This window comes from Telmatherina bonti, assembly GCF_933228915.1.
Source record: "Telmatherina bonti genome assembly, chromosome: 18".
Classification (NCBI taxonomy): Eukaryota; Metazoa; Chordata; class Actinopteri; order Atheriniformes; family Telmatherinidae; genus Telmatherina; species Telmatherina bonti.
In genome coordinates, this window is record NC_136616.1 from 8,205,880 (window position 1) to 8,227,832 (window position 21,953).

At 40.2% G+C, this 21,953-nt stretch overlaps 1 protein-coding gene across 6 annotated transcripts in view; it reads left to right on the forward strand.

Moving 5' to 3' along the window:
- Positions 1-21,953, forward strand: part of nrxn2b (neurexin 2b) — a gene marked incomplete at its 5' end in the record, with an annotated part of 672,833 nt that overhangs the window by 33,780 nt on the left and 617,100 nt on the right. For 3 of the 6 annotated variants that reach the window (XM_079257326.1, XM_079257328.1, XM_079257327.1), the window contains one exon: positions 18,737-18,757. The exons of the other annotated variants lie outside the window; for them this stretch is intronic. In XM_079257326.1, coding sequence (XP_079113452.1) covers positions 18,737-18,757 — 21 coding nt within the window. The remainder of the gene's footprint in view (positions 1-18,736; positions 18,758-21,953) is intronic. 6 annotated transcript variants of the gene reach the window in all.

Below are 21,953 nucleotides of genomic sequence, written 5' to 3' on the forward strand. Positions count from 1 at the left end.
GCCGGCCCTGGTCCCACATTGCCCTGGACTTCGTCACCGGCTTGCCCGTCTCCAGAGGTAAAGACACTATCCTAACCATTGTTGACCGTTTTTCCAAGGCCGTGCATTTTGTTGCTCTCCCCAAGCTCCCCTCGGCCAAGGAAACGGCTGATCTAATGGTTCACCACGTGTTTCGGCTCCACGGGCTACCCGCGGACATCGTGTCTGACAGGGGGCCCCAATTCACGTCTCAGGTATGGCGGGCTTTCTGTCAGTCTATTGGTGCCACTCTGAGTCTGTCGTCTGGTTTTCACCCTCAAACCAATGGTCAAGCTGAAAGGACCAACCAGGACTTGGAGACTGCCCTCCGGTGTGTGTCAGAGGCTAACCCGTCCTCTTGGAGCGAACATCTGGACTGGGTGGAGTATGCTCACAATTCTCTCACCTCCTCAGCCTCTGGATTGTCCCCTTTTGAGTGCTCCCTAGGGTACCAGCCACCACTGTTCCCCGCCCAGGAGGGTGAGGTTTCGGTGCCGTCCGTCCAGCTTCACATCCGCCGCTGCCGACGGGTCTGGCAGAAGGCTCGGGCTGCGCTTCTCCGAACTGGGGAACGGAATCAGCGCCAGGCGGATCGTCACCGGACCCCTGCGCCCGATTATTCCCCCGGTCAGAAGGTTTGGCTTTCATCCAGGAACATTCCCTTACGAACCGATGCCCGGAAACTAGCCCCTCGTTACTTGGGCCCCTTTGAAGTTCAACGGGTCATCAACCCTACGGTGGTCCAACTCAAACTCCCCAGTTCCATGCGGGTTCATCCCTCATTCCACGTCTCCCAACTTAAGCCTGTTTCGTCCTGTCCTCTGGTCCCTCCTTCCAGGCCCCCTCCTCCCGCCCGGCTTGTGGCTGGTCGCCCGGCTTACACGGTCCGCCGTCTCCTTGATGTGCGCCGTCGTGGTCGGGGTTTTCAATACCTGGTGGACTGGGAGGGGTATGGTCCTGAGGAGCGTGCCTGGGTCCCCCGCTCTTTCATTTTGGATGCCTCCCTGCTTCGTGACTTTCGCCGGGCTCATCCTGACCGTTTTCGGTCGCCTGGTGGCTCCCGTTGAGGGGGGGGTACTGTTGTGATCCTGTTCCTTGGTGGGCGTGCCTGGCATCCTAAACACCTGATCCTCATTCTGGCAATCAGCTGCAGCACTATTTAGGATCCGCCCGGCCTGCTGTTCATCGCCAGATTGTTGAACGTTCCGCGAGATCCTGCCTGTTTGCCCGATGCCTGCCCGCCTGCCTGCCCGCCTCTCTATCCGCTAGGTTTTCCTCCCCGCTTGTCTGCCTGCCGACTAAGCCTGGTTTCCGCATCCACCTGGGAAAGAATCAAGAATCTGAAAGAAGCAAATAAATTATTATCGAAACTCCAAGCCGAGTCCGCATGTGAATTCTCCGAACCTGACGTCAACCTAACAGTAATGGGCTGTAAGGTTTAAGTGCAGCAGTAAAGGATAATGTGTTTTATTGATGCTGATGAAAAAAGCTGGCAGTGTGTTGCCTTTGACTAAGAGAAACTGAGATATAAATAAAGACTGAATATGGTTCCATGTCTGTACAATAATGCATAAAGCAAGTTCACTTCAGTATTCCCCTTTATAATTAAAAGCATGGAACACAACAGCAGGCAGGTTAATTCTACGCCGTCTTTAACAGCGAGGGATACCTTTCAGGGACCTTTGACCTATTGCTGCTGTAACAAGTGAATTTCCCCACTGTGGATTAAATAAAGTCAAAGTTCAAGTCTTTTTTCGCTCCTTTTCTTTCTCATGTAAAGAATGGAAACCTTTCACAAAAACGTATCATTTTATTCATTTAATCCAGTCTTCAGGCTTTATTTATGTGCATTCAAAGCCATTCAATCAAAACTCACAATATGAACCTACAAACATACATTATAAACCTGCATTATAAACCTACATCATAAACATACATTATAAACCTACATTATAAATCTACATTATAAACCTACATCATAAACCTACATTATAAACCTACATCATAAACATACATTATAAACCTACATTATAAACCTACATTATAAACCTACATCATAAACCTACATTATAAACCTACATTATAAACCTACATCATAAACATACATTATAAACCTACATTATAAACCTACATCATAAACATACATTATAAACCTACATTATAAACCTACATTATAAACCTACATCATAAACCTACATTATAAACCTACATTATAAACCTACATCATAAACCTACATTATAAACCTACATCATAAACCTACATCATAAACATACATTATAAACCTACATTATAAACCTACATTATAAACCTACATCATAAACCTACATTATAAACCTACATTATAAACCAACATTATAAACCTACATTATAAACATACATTATAAACCTACTTTACAAACCTATAATACTTTCCCTAAATAAATTTAGGAAATGAACATGCTGTGAATATAGTTTCTGTTGAAAGTGCATTAAATTAATTTTTACTTGAGTTGAATTGAACTGTTTCTCCACCTTGTTTATTATACAGTACTGGGTTTTCAGCACTTATATTTATATTTTTATTTAATTCATTCATTCATTTTCTCAACTGCTTAATCCAATTCAGGGTCGCGGGGTAAAGGAATGAGAAATGATATATTTTTATTTATTAATAATATTTGTAGTACAGGCTTATTTGTTTAAATAGAAATTACTATCCGCAGGTGAATTAGCCATGTTTAAATGAAACAATATTCCTCTAAATCAGAGGAAAATTACGTGTATCTGCTCTACAACACAGAGATGTGAAGGCAGAAATGAATCCTCCTCGGCAGATACACAGAGCAGGAAATTAAAGAAGAATTACAGCTCACCTGTGTTTGCTGGCATTTGCATTCAGTTTAGCTTCTGCAAACAAAGACAAATGTTTCCCACTTCTTGATAATAATTCCTGCACTGTAGACTTATTTCTTTTTCAGAATCCCTTCTGTCCATGTAATCTAGGGGCGTGCAGCTCTGCACCTCAGAGCCACGGCAGGCAGTTCCAGACAAAGTCACATTAGCTTCTCTGACCCCGCAGCTGTAATCGGCTCTGGGGAAAGGTAGGTGGTTAGTGTTTTGCAAGAGTTCCTTGCTCTGCGTTAATAGTGTTGCAAGCACGAGGCCGAGACTGAAGAGCAAGGATGCGAGCCCTACAGGAACTTACCTGGAGATTAAAACATCACTCACAATGCAGTCCTTCAGGATTTGACTGCAGATTTAGGTTATTATTTCACTTATTTATGGTCCAGTTTGGAGATCTGGAGGAGCAATTAACAGAAGGAAGAGGATGAAACGTGTTTTTTTTATACTATACAAAGCAAACATGGCCCTATAAGTGTAACAAGCATCAAGATATTTTTACCATTTTTCCGTTTCAGTTTTATCTGCAGGTTTGTTGCATCTGGAGTCACACAACACACATCTGCTCAACACAGAGCTGCTCCTTACGTACTGTATCTGCAGACATTTCAGAGGCATTTCTCCTCATGACCTGTATTTCTAGTTTTAAGGATGAATCTGGACAAAGTGGCGAGTGGCACTCTCTTTTTGCTGACTGAACCCACATCTCTCTCAGCAGTGTTGCTGAGGGGAGCGATGCCGTCGAGCTCGATACTAATTCAATCGAGGATCATAAGCAATTGTCCCCAAATCAGCTCCTTCAGTCTTTAGCTTCTATTTCAATCCATTACAAGTGGATGGGTTTTTATTGGCGGGAGCATTTTAACGGGGGCTTTGGGAATGTGTGGAGGCTTGTGAGGGTGGATCAACTCAAGCAATTTCCAGGGGGATCGACGGGCGACTTAAGGCCCAAACCATCAGAAAACATGCAAAGCCAGCGACATGAAGAGATTTACCTTCCCACTATCCATCATGCTTTCTTTTCTATTTTTGATCCCATTTTTTTGCCGTGTTTTCCTCATAAATCATCAGTTTATGATGCTGCTGTATGAGACTGTAATAATATGATCTAAATGCAGCCCTGTGATGGACATGACAGCGGGGAAGCAGAAGAATAAGCGCATGTTCTTTTCTGATTTTAAGATGGTTTACGTTGTTTCTGACACACGATCTTTCCACTGAGGGAAGTGGGAACATCTGTGTGTGTGTGCACATGTCTCTGTATGCAAAAGCAGCTTTGACATGATGTCACATAAATGAGATAAATATCATCAGACTGGATTTTTAATGAAAACATGAAGTGTAAACCTGTTTATGAGGAAATTCGACTCTGTTGCGATTCAATACCTTAAAGAAAACTAGATCAAAATCAATGAACTTGACCTCAGTGGGGGAAACGCCGCCTGTTCATCATCACATTTATTTCAGCATGCATGTTGACCTGTTATTTTCAGAAAAGTTTGGTCTTAACTGAACATTTTTGAGACCGCAGTCTTAGCATTAGCTGCTAACTGAAAGGTCATGAAGAGAAAAAAAATCTAAATTTGGTATTATTTCAGAGAGAGAAGCTCGTCTTGGACAGAAGCAACACAGGCAACCTTCAGTTGTTTTAATAATCAATATTGAACCAAATAAATTAGAATCAGTTACAGATATAGAGCTCCAAATTTACAAACATATTCAGAAAAGTTTTTGAGAGATGGTCTGACTTTTACTTTCATGAGACTTCCCAACAAGGAGGAACTCTGGCTCTGAGGTGAGATTAATACCACTGACCTTGTTAAGGTGTCACGGACATCACCTTTTCCTTTCTGAAGTATTTTTACACTTTACATATTGATAACTGTGCATATTAGTGTTGCGTTTTCTCTCTTACTGTAAATCATTCTTAATAATTATGTTTTTGTCCGCTTTCAAATAAACAGCCTTTTTTTCATTAATATTGATGCAAAAATGTGAATAAAAACAACATTTACAAATGTAAAACGTATTAACTGAATGCAGATGTGATGTTTTGTACCTTTAAAAGATGCAACGCTCGCATTTTTAGTAATTTTTTGCATGTGCAGTGAGTTTGCACATGTTTTAGTACATGCAAACCTTCAGTAGGTCCAGCTAGTGTATTTTAGGTGTTTGTAATTTTTTGTTTGTAGCATATCTTTTTTTTTAGCATTCCAACAGTGTTTTATACGTTTAACAAATTCATTGTCACATTTCATGTCACACATAATTCCCTGAACAGATCAGGGCAAACTAACGCCCTAGCTTGTACATAGAGCAGCATCTGTCTCAGGTTTTATCGATGGGAAGTGTTCTGCATGTTTTTACCTTGCTCTACCATACAAACTTTATTTATAAAACACTTTAAACACCCACAGATAAAAAAAAAAGTGTGACACATAACTGAAAGCTAAAAACTATGGGAAACTATAAAAAAGAAACATAAAAATGATCTAAACAGTCAGACAAATGTATAAACATGAGGGAAGAATTGAGATCTGAGCCAATGAAACTAATTTAAACAGAAAAGATCAATTCAACTAAATCTTGCTGATTGAGTCTAAAAATAACAATTGAATCAAAATTGATTTAGAAAAACGAGCCTGGAAGGATCCCTTTAATGTGCAAGGGCAGATTATTCCACAGAGACGGCTCCATGTCCACAGTTACCATCCTGGTGCATGTCGGGCTTTGGAGTTTGCGGTACAAATGAGAAGAATGGGTTTTTGGATGAAATGCCGTGAGATCAAAAAGGAGCCTTCCTGCTGAGTCTGCAGCTCTGTCGTCTAGGCCTAAAGGCATGCTTGTTGTCAGGTTCATATCAGTATAACCTGTCTGTATACAGCAGGAGATGCTGCAGCAGCACTGGGAGTGCATTGCTTGTGCAGAGGGAGATAGTAGGCAGACTAAGCGTGGTCTGAACAATGGAAGTCGGGCCTGCTTGCAGCATTTCTGTCCAGTCTTCCTCCAATCTGCACTCTGTAAAATGATCTCCCTGTGAATGAGTGCTCGAAGTTTGTCGATCTGGACTGAGAGGTCAAGCTGCAACCCACTGCAGTGAAATGGTCCCTCCATTATATTCTCAATATGCTGGTAAGAAAAGACTCAGATCATCATATTTTCTTCAGGAAAAAAAGGCAGAAACGTGTTGAGATTGACTGTGAGTGGTTAAGTATTAACCAGAGCTTCTGATATGCTTATGCTCCAAACACAACCTTTTTAGAGGCATCATAAACTTTGTCATCAAACCAGGAGCGTGACATCGCCACAGCAAGTTATGGATTATGTTTATGCCAACAAAGAGGGAGGTAAAATAAATCAGCTTCCCGTAACGGGTGACAGTGCTGTTACATCTGTCTGAGATTTGAAGACTGTCTGTTTTCACATCACCAGTTGCACAACTAAAATAAACTAGAGGGCAACTGGGATACTGCTTTCATTCCATTACATTTCAGTAAATTTTCATAGATTTGAAGTCAAAGCTCCATCGTCACACCAGTGCCATCCTGCTGCATGCAATAAGCCAGCTGCCAAAACCTCCTACCTCTCACACACACCCCCATCTTTTCCTTTATCTCCCCCTCTCCCATCTCCTGTGTTCCTAGCTGTGCAAAGATAAGACTTGCTCCCCCCCCCGTGAGTTCTTGGTGTCGATATTAATGTGCTGCTATCTTGATGAGCTGTCAAACCGCCACCCTCCTACCTCCTTCTTCACCCTTCTGCCTGTGACCTTCCTTCAGTACTCAGAAATATCAAGTGATCAACAAAAACAACTTCTTATGCCTCAAAGTTTTAGATGTGACCCCACCGCATCAAACTCACTTGTATTTAGACGTAAATAAAAGGTCTTATCAGAATGCTGTGCTGCACAGCTACGTTTATGGGGAGGTTGTTTTTTTTGTTTCTGATTAATATTTTATAATTGATTAGGTGTGTATGGAAAATATCACCAGTACTGTATGATTACAAGTTAATGAAACGTGAACATTGGTTCAGTCTGTTCGGAAGATTTTCTCTCATTTCTACTGAAAAAACAATGATTTTTTAACAACCACTCAGACGTTGATGGAATTTGGTCATTAATGATTAATCCTAAAATTTAGTGATTCCTGCTGACAGCAGAAGAAGAGGGACGCCTTGCAAACCAATGGCTTTGTTCCTCGTACAACATCTAACGTGTTACTATCAGCCTAGCTTTTTCTCTAAACATCAAATGTTGCCCACACACTCGCTTTTACTGCTTATTCTCACAATTCATAGAAACAATTCATCACATCAATCAATTTGTTCCGAGATGATGACAGATTTAGAACTCTGTCCAAAATCTATAATCATGAAACATGTAGTTGCAGGGAATCACAGAATAACCTGATTGGATGAGATGCCAGCCCACTGAGTCACGGCATGGTAGCGACATGGACTGGATGTGTTCGTACGTGTGCTTGTTTGCAGTCAGTGACATCAGCGATATGATCCTTTGCTGTTGACTGAATCTAACCACAACCCTGTTATCTCCAACAACACTGCACCATCAGTGTGCAGATGCTATGCAGTGGCGACCAGTAACACTGCTAAACATCTGCAACATTACTACATTACAATATTACTACACGTTTGGAGCTACAGAACACAGAAATGAATTTGCATTGTATCTTTTGTCATGGAGGTAGAAACTAGAACTGAACCTCAGAGGGGGAACTATCACTTCAATGCTTTGACATCAAATGAGTCTTTTGACCCTTTTTGTTTACAGTAGACATGCAGATGTAATAATACTAAAAAGATCAAATTGCTCAAGTACTGGAATCATGGTAAATGTACAATCAGTAAAAAAGTTGTAAATATGCAGTAACTTAAGAGTTTTTTTAAGAGTATGTTATACTACATTATATTACAATAATTTGATTGACAATAATATTTCATAACTTCAAGCAGTATTTTCTTTCCATTTCACTATATATTTAGTTAACAACTAAACAAATAAAGACATGTTGTAATAGATAAAATGATGAAATTTTAAAATGAGTAAATAGCTTTACTTCCAGTCATTTAGGAAAAGGAATTTCAGTGAGCATTGGTAGAGAGGAACAAAAAAAAAAAAAACAAACTTGTTTGTCTCTGAGTGCTTGAGGACTGAAGGGAATTTAATACAGCTGAACAAGGATTATGTTACAAGAACTACTTAAAAACAAAACCAAAAACAGGACAAGCAGTTTTCTTGACCAACAGAAGAAAATATTTGTTTTATTATTACAGTATTAATTTAAAACAGCTTTTAAAGCTAGAAGAGGTTGGTAGAGCTACTAAGTTATATGAGAAGTGATTCAGTAGTGCGTACGCAGTACCTCTGATGATGCCGGCAGTGGATCGCAATGCAAGATGGCTTCAAATGGTGTTTATGAGGGATGACTCATTGATTTTTTCTCCTTTATCTCACTGGATGTAGCTTAATAAGCTAATGTTGTCTCCACTGGATGTAGCTTAATAAGCTAATGTTGCCTCCACTGGATGTAGCTTAATAAGCTAATGTTGTCTCCACTGGATGTAGCTTAATAAGCTAATGTTGTCTCCACTGGATGTAGCTTAATAAGCTAATGTTGTCTCCACTGGATGTAGCTTAATAAGCTAATGTTGTCTCCACTGGATGTAGCTTAATAAGCTAATGTTGTCTCCACTGGATGTAGCTTAATAAGCCAATGTTGTCTCCACCCACAAATACACTCTGCTGCATTTTCGTTTTGTTGAGGCGAAAGCAGTCAGAAAGATGTTGGGAATCACCGACTGATGTGCATGTTTGCCTGCTTGCACTAAAGAGCTGATTCCCAGAATAAGACTTTAGGGTTTTCTTGTTTATTGGTGGTATTTACTTTTTACTGCTGCATGTCTCCAGTTCTTGAAGTTCATCTAGAATGACACGGAATCAAAGAACGACAACCCACTCATGATTATCAGTACGGCTCTAAAGAAAGCAGGTCCTATGAAAAGCATCAGTGGAGACGTGGACGTGCTCATCGTGTTTTCTAACGGGTCTCATCATTATCTGAACACTAGTCATCAGTTTAGTAGTTAACTGCTGACATATGTGGATTATATAGATACAAACTTCACTGAAAATGAAATCAAGGTTAAATGTAGTGAAACATGAGCTGCAGTAAAAGTCTGATGTCATAATGACTGCTTGACTGCAGCGTCAGACAGTCATACTCACTGAGAAACTGAGAGAAATAGCAGCTTTTCTAATGTTTCTAATCTGATGCAGACATTGGACTTATCTGTAAAGGAAATTTTATTTTACTTATGGAAGCTCTTGGACATCAAAGTACTCAGACGCCTTCACAAACTGACTGTATTTGGTGAGATTTTCATGTTTGACATTTGAAGGTGTGTGAGTTCAACTTGTTGCAGGAAAGAGGTGACGAACGTAATTATGAGTACAAACATTTTTCTTTTTACTGTCTGTTGGTGTCATTACACTCGTTACTGTCCTCAGTTCAGTGCTGTCGGAGAAATGAAGCCTCTTTTGTCCAGCTAACTTTCTTTACTGAATGCTCACAGATCAGTGAATCAGGTAAACATTCAGAATATAGCCTTTACATTTACACCCACACAGGGAGCATGCTGTTTATATCAGCGATATTTCACCACGTAGCATGTCATGTCACGCAGAAATTGGATTAGATTATGATGTAATGTAGGACTATGAGGAAAGAAAATAAATGCTATTTTCAGATTACCTATAGAAAAACATGATAGCAAAGAGTCAAAATCTTTAAACACCCTTTGCTGTTTATCAAGGGTGTAAATAACAAGATATGTGATATGATACGATGATATCATGAAATGATGATATATGCTATATGATACAGTAGCTTGCAAACGTATACATACCACTTGAACATTTTGACACATTACACACTTAAAACATAAATATATTTTATCGGAATTTGATGTGAAAGACCAACAAAAAGTGTTACACAATTGTGAATAAAAAACTGAAGTACAGTGTGCAAAAGTATTCAGTCCCATGAGTCAATACTTTGTGGAACCAACTTTTGCTGCAATTACAGCTGTAAGTCTTTGGGACTATGTCTCTACCAGCTTCGCACATCGACACACTGAGATATTCTTCTTTGCAAAGCAGCACAAGCTCAGTCAGATTAGATGGAGAGCATTGGTGAATGGCGGTTTTCAGATCTTGCAACAGATTCTTAATGGCATTTAGGTCTGGACTTTGACTGGGGCATTTTAACACATGAATATGCTTTGTTTTAAACCATTCCACTGTAGCCCTGACTTTATGTTTTGGTTCGTTGTCCTGTTGGAAGGTGAACCTCCGCCACAGCCTCAAGTCTTTTGCAGACTCAAACAGGTTTTTTTTCCAAGATTGCCTTGTATTTGGCTCCATCCATCTTCCCATCAACTCTGACCAACTTCCCTGTCCCTGCTGAAGAGAAGCACCCCCAGGATATGATGCTACCACCACCATGTTTGACAGTGGGGATGGTGTGTTCAGGGTGATCTGCAGTGTTCTGCCACATATAAAGTTTTGCATTGAGGCCAAAAAGTTCCTTTTGGTCTCATCTGACCAGAGCACCTTCTTCCACATGTTTGCTGTGCCCGACATGGCTTCTGGCAAACTGCAAACAGGACTTCTTATGGTTTTCTTTTAACATTGGCTTTCTTCTCGCCACTCTTCCATAAAGACCAGATTTGTGGAGTGCACGCCCAATAGTTGTCCTGTGGACAGATTCCCCGCCTGAGCTGTGGATCTCTGCAGCTCATTCAGAGTCACTATGGGCCTCTTGGCTGCATCTCTTTTCAGTGCTCTCCTTGTTCGGCCTGTAAGTTTATGTGAACAGCTGAGTCTTGGTAGGTTTGCAGTTGTGGCGCACTCTTTCAATTTCCGGATAATGGATCGAACAGTGCTCTGTGAGATGTTCAAAGCTTGGCAAATCTTTTTATAGCCTTACCCTGCTTTAAACTTGTCCACAACTTTATCTCTGACCTGTCTGGTGTGTTCCTGGATTTCATGGTCTGTTTGCCCCCAACATTCTCTTAACAAACCTCTGAGGCCTCACAGAACATCTGTATTTGTACTGAGATTAGATTACACACAGACATACTCTACTTAGTCATTAATTCAACATTCAGTCATTCAGTAGTCATCAGGCAATTTCCGAAGGCACTCAGAGAAAAGGGGACTGAAAACTTTTGCACGCTGCACTTTTCAGTTTTTTATTTGTGAAAAAAATACGATCATGTGTAATTTTCATTGTACTTCAAAATTGCATAACACTTTGTGTTGGTCTGTAACATAAAATTCTAATAAAATATATTTATGTTTGTTGCGTGTAATGTGTCAAAATGTGGAAAAGTACAGCGGGTATTTATACTTTTGCAAGCCACTCTATCATATCATATATGATAAGACTGGATCAAAGTTAAATTATTATTTTGTATATTCTCCGGCAGGTTACATAGACTCATTATAACAAGTCTGTGTCTTGTTTAGATTTAATATTTGGACTTTAGAACTACTTTACACCCTGCGATGGACTGGCGAGCTGTCCAGGGCATACCCCGCCTCTCATCCAAAGACTGCCGCGATAGGCTCCAGCTTCCACCCTTCATCAGATTAAGTAGTTAGGATAATAAATGAATAAATCAAAGAACTACTTACTAAAATACAATGATAAAACTGTATTATTTAAAACTGCATTAGCAGCTGGATGCATGGTGCGTATGATGCATAACCAGTGATTTTACCGTAACTGCAAACTTTTCCAGGACCAAAATGGAGGATAATAAGTTTGGCCAACACCATAAAATTATGCAAAATGTGAATTTAAATTAAGTTTAAAGTCATTTGTGAATTAAAAATATATTAGATTGAAATGTAAAAAATATAAATCACCACAAAAAAGTGGTTTAAAAAAGCAATAAAAATGGCACTGTACTAAACTGACTACACAATACTGTCACTGTTGTTGTACGCTTATTATTATTATGTTTTTTATCATTAGCTCAACGTTGCATCAGTTAGCCTCGTCTCAGTTTCCACAGTTTTTCCTCCCCCTGCCTTGTTTAAGTGTCGCATCCTGCTAGCCATCGTCTTTATCTCATCATTGAGCCTTCGAGCTGTGACATTGACAGGAAAGGTGAGCCCCTCCTCATTTCAACTTATTAGCTTTTCCTGACCTCCCTCTGAAACTTGCTTTTATTTGGAGTCAGCACCCTGTCTGGTTACTCTCTTTTTATATCTGTTTCAGGTTTTGGATACTTTGCTCTTGTCAAGAAGAAAAACAGAAAAGACTGGAAACGTAACTTTATTGACCTCAGTGCTGCAGGTTTCCACCGAGGCTTAATGAGCTGAAATCAGGACTAACAAATCCAAAAACTGATATTCATTTACTGTTCAAGTTCCCAACTCAGCTGTAGAAGTCACTGGCATGAGAAGAAGTGCTGAAGCTTTTCAATAACCTGACATGACGCTGCATCAGAAGTCATTTAAAAATACAAGAAGACAACAAAATTTCCCCTTCTGTTGGTTAATTCAGGACAACTTCCAGCATGTAAGCTGAATTCCACTTCCTGTATTTGGTTCGCTTGAAGCAAACCACAAGCTAGATGTTCAGGTGGACCAGAGTTTGCTTTCTGAGGTGCATTAGACTTTAGTTGTTCAGTCATACTCACCAAGACAAACCAGACACTGCAAGAGGATCAACAAGGATGTGATGAAGAAGGTCTGGTGGGAACAAACCTTCATGAATGATGATTAAACTGATGTAGATGAAAATAGCAGAAAAGGAGATGAACAGACCAGAGTAATGACAGAACTGCTTTTTATGTGCATCTTCCTACGATGAAAGATATTCATCCATTTCCCTTAAGACCTCCAACTGGATTAATCCGCCAAACTTGTTTTCACTCCTCTAAGTCGAAAATGTTAACATGATAAAATTGGTGATTTTATGATAAATACCCAGCACAAGTCACTGAAAGCTAGTTCCATATTCATACCTCAGCATTCGCGTCTGTCATGTATTTAAACAACAAATTAACTTATAATTAATAATAAATAGTTTCATACAAACAAATTAACTGTTTATTATAAATTAAAAGTTAACTTTCGAACAAGTTAACCATACTAAAATTTGACCCCAACATGAATATTAAAAACTTTTAACAAGCTAGCACAACTGCATGTTAAACCACACCACACAGTTTTTGCTTCTGGCATGAGCATGACCAACTTGCAGCTTTATTTACTCCAGTGTCAGTTTAAAAGAAAATCCACTTGGCATCTTCCGGGATGATTCCCAGACTTTGTACAGGTTACATAACTGTCAGTGTGTCAACTCTCCTCCTCCTGCGCTGATTTTAGTTGATCAAAACTTCAGTTTGCAAATCGCAACTCTCCAGAAAGTCGCGTTGATAATATTAAAAATGAAAGTGATTAAGCACAGCAGAGTTTCCAGGCCAAACAAGGAAAAGGAGCAGTTTCAATATTTAATTGACTCAGACATGGAATTTTAGCACATGGCTTTATAAAAACCAATAAATAAATACATTTTTACCTATTTGAACAATATTATTTATATATAATTGATGCAATTTTGAATACTGGCTGCATAAAATAAACATGAAAAGCTGATAAATAATGTTTTTAATAGTGTAGAATGAGGCTGTGTTGTCTTTAAACAACCTGTGAAGGAGCAGCAAGCAGAACGTGGCTGGAAGATGGAAGATCAGAGCAGAGGTGGAGTTTTCCTGTAGCAGCGCTCCCGCTTGGTCTCGGCCTGTTCTCTCCTTCTGAAAGACTGGAACAGTTTATCTGAGGAGAGCAGAGAGACTCGTGCTCAATCGACCCTTAACCCGGGGAGACTTGCACAGACTGGCCTGACAAACAGAAAGGCTTGTGAGGACTCTCGCTTCTCTTCTGAAAATCTCAGACAAATCAGTGTGACCTAGCGGGAGATCATGGGAAAAATAATTTTCTGAGGTTTTCTTTTGTGACAAACAGGAAGAATCAGTGTGAATAAGTTTGTTGCACTTGGTGTTTTCTAAGTGTGTGTGAAGCCATAAGGATTCGTCGCGCATCCTTGTCTCGCCTGACCCATGGTAGACAAGTTCAAGTAAAATATGTCAGACCCAGGCCACACACACACTTTTTCTTCTAATCTTTAGAGTAGAAGAATCTTGTTTCAGTTATTCCAGAAAGAAACTCTTTGCTTGTTAAAATGAAATGAATGTAAACTACTTTGTTACTGCCTACATTGGTGTGGAGTTTCACATAAATCCATAACGTCATGATGTTTTCTGATGATTTTCTAGGAGTGTTAATGTGTTACAGTGGACTTGAAGAAGTCTCTGATGAACCCACTGTTTCTTCACGTTGTTATAAACAAAGGAGAACATGCTCCATCCCTTCTTGGTGTTGTGTTTCCAGTCTGGTTTGTTCTGCCCCAGTAGTTCCACCATACCAAACCCCTATCAGATGTAGTCAGTGCTCTGATCACTCCTGTTCCTCCTAAATGTCTTTTGTTCTGTTTGTGCCTACGATCAGGTGACTGTTCACCATGCCAGATACGAGCTGACCAGTTTTCTGCAGCTTCTCGATACACCCCACAGCTGCAGAGTAATCAGAGTATTTCTGCAGATAGCAGGACTCTGCAGTTGAATGGGAAGTCTGATGTGTAGACTGGGATAGTGAGAGAACAGTCTTTTGTAGTGATCCTCACGAATCGTGGTCTATTTTCATACCCAAGCCCATTCCCATAAGAAAGCTTTACTGGGTCCTGAAAGAGGCTTGTATTTTATCAAGATGGTTCACTAACAGTTAATAAAATGATTAAAAATGTTCACAATCCACAAATCGGGACAAAAATGAGATCATATCATTGTCCAAGCCTTCATGACAATACAAACTGTGTCAAATGGAGCGCTTAAATGTCCCTCTTGGCATGAGGAGGACAGGTTTATATTCACACTTTGCAGCTAATGATTAGTGATGTTGCTCTTATGCATAAAAAAGTGTTGTAATATTAATAACAATTAAACCTATTTGTGTCTTTATTTAAGCAGGCATTTTGTTGTTTCATCCATGTGCCAAGGGATGGATTGGAGGAAGGGTGGAGGGGGGGGGGGGGGGGGGGGGGGGCTGGTTTTCTCTCCTTAGTAAACCCTTTGGCTAGCTTGGTGAAGATCAGGTCGGGAAAGTCTCTCATTTGCCTCCAAAGCCCTTGGGGGTTCGTTGGTGAAGACATCCGGCTTCCACATTGCCTTCTTCTGAATTTCAGTTTGGGATTTTTTTCATTGCTACCCAAGTCAGATTTCTGCTGTCTTTTGTATTCCCCAGCAGTCTTTTTTATTAATTAAAGCTCTCGTGCTTCAGTTCCTGGATGACTTGTATTGAGAAAAAACAGACATCACATTTGAACAGCAGTTGGTTTTAATGCAGGTTTGTGGATTCAGTCTTTACTTGTTTTCATTTTGCATCAGCTTCAAACAGTCCTAATCATATGACTTGAGCCCTGTACCTGATTTTCCCACCAGTACAACATATGCACATGTGCATGTAAAAGTTTAGTGTCACCACAAGGAAGACTGTTGGAAATAAACCTCAGACATCAGATATGAGCTGCAATTCGAGTTTCTCAGCATTGTGACAATGTGATTGCCAATTCACTGAAAAGACCCTGAGGAGCTGCAGCCTGAGGCGATGTGGAAACACCCTAATGGGAACAGTGGTGGGATAAGGGATAATGGCTATTAAGGGCTATAGAAACTAAACTGGATAAAGGTGGAATAGCCTCAGAAAGATGGTGTGTATGCCAACAAGTGTCTGCATGAAAGCCGGTTTCTTTATCGCTGATTTTACACCCGTTTATGCAATCATGCTGCTTTTTAAATGGATAGCTTTAATGTGAGTTTTTTTTACTATTTCAACTAGTTCAACTTCTTTTACCACATATGTCTCATAATTACAGTATGGATGAGAAGGTTTGGACATGCAGAACTAACCCTTCCTCTTTTGTCTGTTTGAACTACCGTTAAGCCATCACGACATGATATATGTCTTGTGTTGAGCAGAGGTGTGCATCGGGTTGGAATAGTTGTTCAACGCAGTATGCAGTGGTGCCAGTGCTTTGAGTTAATAACAGTTTATCTCTTTCTAAAAAAAGATGTTTCGCATTTTAGTTAAACGTCACACTAATGGTCTCTCCATTTAAGCATCAACAGGACCCTGGGAAGGTGCTTTTACTCATGAACTGAATTCAAATGCACTGACATCAGAATTATGCAGAAGGTTGAGAGAGAGAAACAATTTCTTTCTTTGTGAGAGAAAATGAGCTTAGCCAGAACATTTTCTTCCATTTTAACACAAAGTAGCTAATAGAAAACAGCACACTTTAGACTGAACAAGTAGCTTTTCCAAAAGATAACTCTTTCTTTTTCTTTCTGCAAACCTGAAAAACAACTTTTTGAAAATCTACTTAAACAGAAAGTTGTGTAACCTGAAGTCTTTAAAGCCAGTAAGTGCACGCTGACAAGCAGAGAACTTAAAAACTGGATGTCTGGAATATATTCAGTGATTCGAGGTGAAAGAGAGTCATGGCTGGTATAGATGGGAAAACATCAAGCATTCTTTACCCCAACCAAGAAGAGAGGAAATCATGAGTCTATAGTGAAGGATGATGGGCTGTGATCTGAGATGAGAGAGGGAAGGTAGTCCTGGCCGCACATTAAATAAACGACTGCCACCCAACATCAGAGGAAAACACAATCCCCATTCTTCAGCCGGGCAGACTCTCAGGGGTTCATAGGCGTTTTAATCGGTGCTGAGCGCTGCGATGTCACTGCCTCTGAAAGTGGGATATTCATAAAAGAAAAGTTTGGTATAAGCAGTCTGATGGATGCCACAACAGCCAGAACTATGTGCAGCTAAGCTTGAACACCAATGCTTGCATGCAGCAGGTTAATCCTTTAAATGATAAAAAAAAAACTCACTTTCAGGCCTCCCTGGTATCTACATACAGCAATACAGTAATAACACAAATATAAAAACCACAATAAACCAGCTACTTTGTTTTTAAAGACCAGTCAAGATCTTAACACAACCAGAACTACTTCATGAGCATGTTCAAACCTCCAAGGTGCTGGATTCAGGAATAAACAGCAACAAAAAAGTAAAAGTTAAAATTCCGCCTTGTTATTGGAGGCTATTGTGATATTTCCTCTAAAACCTGATTAATATTGCTACATCTTTTATAAACCATCCTGGTTTTATTACTAAATGTGCAGCAGCAGCAGCAGCAGCAGCACATCACAAACAGACAGTAGACTGTGAAGCTTCCATGCTGCACCTTCCAGCAGTTTCCCAGCAGGACACAATCACACCAGCCTCTTTCAGTCCAGCTGTCGTCTGTCTCTCAAACAACAGACAAACAACCACTCATGCTCACACGCTCACACACACTCCTATGGGCAATTTAGAGTAACCAATCTACCCAACATGCATGTCTTTGGACGGTGGGAGGAAGCCAGAGTCCCTGTAGAAAACCCACGCATACACGGGGAGAACGTGCAAATTCCACACAGATATGCCACTATCCAAACCTCGCCCTAGCCAGCAACCTTCTTGCTGTGAGGCCGTAGTGCTAACCAATATGCCACCGTGCCACCCGGGAGTGAATGTTCACTCACAAAATCCATGATCTTTCCTCTTAAGATGGTAAAAAGCAGGAAACCAACAACATATTATGTTTCTTTTTGCACCATTTACTGGTGACAAAAAGCCTTTTCAACTTGAGACAAAAAGGTTCCAGTTATCTTTATTATCGCTGAAACACATTCACAGGTTTGCAGTGGCACCAAGTTCACAACTAGTTTAGGTTGGATTAGACAAGATTTTATGCATGGTGAGAGAATGCATTCAAGAGATTTCCTCTTCAGGAACTCTACGGAGGGGATATGAGAAATCTGGATGCTTACATTTCAGTCTCCAATAGCGTGATTCACATTTCAAATGTCTGCTGTTATCTTCAAATCTTAATGCTAAAAGCAACTTAAGAGAGGGAGACTTCCGGGTACTTGGACTCTGTATGAAAAATAGATTCGTCTTTGCTGCTGTAAAATAGTTTATTTTCCAGTTTGCTTTGCCTCACGATTTTCCATAAATTTCATGCTGCCATGTCACAAATCCCTGTGAGGATACTGCATGCTGCTTCTGCCAGTCTGACTGAAATATTAAGCTAGACAATCACATTGAGAGGGCAAACCAGAGCTCCATTGCAATGTTAGAAACCATGCCACAACTTTACAAGGGAGCCTTTTCACAAAGAACTCCACCCAACAACTACAGCAACAGACCAAAATGTGAAGCTCTCAATGGGAATCCCAAGCCACGTTAGAGGCCAGGTGACCTTCTTGGGTAGCTTGTCTTGTGTCTGTACTTTTTCCTTTTTCTTGTTAAATATCAACCTTTGCTGAAGCATCTTTACTGAATGCCCTCCTAAAGCATGTTCACTTTGACTCCCCATCGCTTTATCCTTAAACTTCCGAGAAGTGTGTAAGATACATGCTGTCAGATGGAGATCCTTTTTCTCCTCAAGCCTCCTATCCTTAAAAGAGACCACTGTGCTTACAGTATGCAGTTTGATGTTTCTTTACCTTCTTGCGGGACATTGCTTTGCTATAGTAAAATGTATGGAATTACAGGGGTTTTAACTTAAACACAATCTGAATTCATTTTCTCTTTTCTCTCTCCTGTTCATGCATTCCCTTTGGATCCTGCAGCTGAGGAGTATGCTGTTGAAGGTAAGATTGATGCTTTTCACCTCAGGCAGTCTGTTGGTCTCCCTCACTGCTCTTATGGATGTTGATGTTGGTTGCTTGTTAACACTGTTTACCTTCCTTCTGGGGAGGGGCATTGTCAGTTTGGACTGCGGTTATAAGTGACTTTCAGGGGCCTAAATTACACTTTTGAACAGGATAAAAGGGATGGATGTTCAATAAAAATCCCTTTTAATCTTTTGTTCATGTTATTTGATCTCTGTTCATTTTGCTTTATTTTTATTGTGGTTTATCTTTTTGAAGATACAAATTCTGTATTATATTTCACTCGGAAGTATTTTTATACACAAAATGGAGCTTGGAACTGTTGTCATTGTTAACATATGTGGTGATGATTTTGACATGATGCCTGCTTGTCTTATCTTGTATTCTGCATCTTCGATAAAGATCAGCACATGCTGCTGGTTGGGGGCCCTGAGGGACCTCATAATCCCTTGGGTCCTGTAGGATAGGAGAGACATTAGCAACAGTTCAGCCTGGGGTTGTTTGTTTGCGGATGCTTGCCCGTTTGCCCTGTGCAGCTGCAGAGGCTCTTCTGTTTGACTGTGTCTGCTTGTCAGTTGCATCACATACAGAAACATGTTTTTTTAATGTATTTAAAGGGGGTGGGGGGGTTCATGTGCACGAGTGTCTGTGAGTGTGTGTGTGTTTGCATACCTTGGAGTTAGATTTTTTTCTTCACTGGGTGTGAGGTGATGGATTACCTATCACACAACCTGACCCAACAGGGAGAAATCACTTAGAAAAAGAAAATATAGCCGCAGGTTGTTGTCATAGTTATTTCTTAATCTTTATCCCAAATAAGTTGGTTTTCTTCTCGCATTTTAGAAATGTGGAAGCTGCATCCCAACTTCCACCCTTGGATTTACAAGCCCTCCATTTGCATGGAAAAGGAGCCCTTTTTGCTTTTGTGAATCAACAAATAGTGGTAAAATCTGGTTCCCTTGTTCTATATTCCTCCCTACAACAAGGATATCAGGTCTGTGTTCAGTTCAGTTCAGTTCTATTTCTATTGTGTCATAACAAGGCACTTTGCTGACGTAATCAGTTCCAGACAATAGTTTGATTTGTAATGGGCTTCATTCAAGCCATTAAAGAAAAATCAAGTTTCTTCATTTTTGGAAACAACATTTTATTGATAAGACATTTCAAACTGCTTTGCACAAAACATGTAAAGCATTAGAGCAGGGTGGAGAAGAAAGATGAAAACTCAGAAAAATAATATAAAGAGAAATTATGAGAAGGGTTTTAAAAGCTACTCTGTGACTGGAAGCCAGTGACATTAAGTCTGTGTGAGGGTTCAGATCTCTTAAAGCCTTTCACCTGGCTGAGGAAACCAGTGGATTGCATGTATGCTCCTGTTAGACACGGTATGGTGGCTAAAGCTTTTAGAGAATTTCACTATTATATTAAACTGCTGACTGCATGCAGATGAAACAGTTAGTTTGTGTGTGTGTGTGTGTGTGTGTGTGTGTGAAACACACACTTAGTCAGCAAATGAACAGGTTTTTGGATTAAATCAACTTTTGTTTTAGCACTGTTGTGTTTATTGAAAGAACTGTAAGATTTTAACAGTTTGCTAGCCTCAAAGGACATAAAGCACCTTATCTGCAATAATGAGCTCATTTATTTGTATCACGATCAGTTCAATTTGGGGTTGACTTGTGGAAGCAGGAGATGAGATGGAGGGATCCAAATGCAGGACTCACTGTGACACAGGTAGATGGAAGACTAAAAACAATAAATAAAATAGAAAACAGAAGCAGGGATGCTGAATTAATAGAAGACCAAACTCTGACAACTGGAACACAAGGACTGGAAAGACAAATACACAATGAACTTTCAAATAATAAAGGGAAATCTGGAGCATGTGTAGACACAGAGTGATCACAAAACAAGAAGTAGGTGTGACAATAAACATTGTAAACACAAGCAAAAACAGGTAGTGAACAAAATAAACAAGGGAACAAACCTCTTCAAAACAAAAGAGGAAAACAGGACAGCATTTTAAACAACAACAAAAAAAAAAATCCATCAAAAACCCACCGAAGAACACCTGTTTCATGGCAAAGCACAACTTCCAGACTGTCAGATGTCAGATGTCACAGTTTTCCACGTGACTTTAAATGACCACTGCTGTTGATTCCTAGAATGAAGGAGGCAACGTGGAAAGGGTGAATGAGAATGTACTCGCCTTTACCATCTCCAGCAGCTTGCTGCGTTTTGAGCGCACTTGTTCGTATGCTTGCTTGTGTTTTACGCTTGTTTCATGACTTCCACTGTGGGCACATGAGGAAACTCCAGATATAGTTGCTGAATTTGTATGATGGAAACAAAGAAAAAGCTGGCAACAAGGAACTGCAAAGATGAGAGTAACTTTGGACTTCTCAGCATTTATTTGTCATGAATGGGGTTGTATGGACACGGTTGTCAGTGATGGACAGACGACCTGTCCAGGGTGTCCCTACCTCTCGCCCGATGATTGCTGGGATAGTCTCCAGCTTCCTGTGACCCTGAACTGGAATAAACATAAAATGGATGGATGGCCACAATAATGAACAAATAACAAAGGCAGTCATGATAAACACATGTAAGTGTAATCCAAACCAGGTATGTTCTCAGATGCTTTAATTTAAAACTGTTAAAGCATTTGTAAAAGTTTTCTCAGGTTGTTCCTGGTGAGAGTACACCTTTTGAAGGGACAGCTCTATACTGGTTTGTGTGTTTTCTGACAGCCGGGTTTTATGTCTGTACCACTGAAGTCTGGGATGGAGACATACTTCTTGAAGTACTGTAAATTCTCAGACATTGTTGATAGAGTTGATCTGGAGGGATTTGCAGAAAAGTTGGTCTTTTGCACGTTAGAAATGTTTTCTGACTTTAGCCAGTTACACCCTGATCTGGTTTGTGGTTGAAGAGCTGAGGAACATGATGGAGAGCCGACAGCTTCGGTGTCCTGCTGAGTGGGCTCCAACTCGTTTCCAAGGCCGATAGCACTCAGGATTTTTTTCCTGATGTTGTTTGCATTAACACAGAAGGTGGTCCAAGTTTATTTTAACTCTGAACACAGTTCTATCAGGAGACTAGACTGAAGGGTTCTATAGTCCCTGTGTTAATATCTGAAATAATAATTTGTGCTCTCCAAAGACAAGCAGTTTAA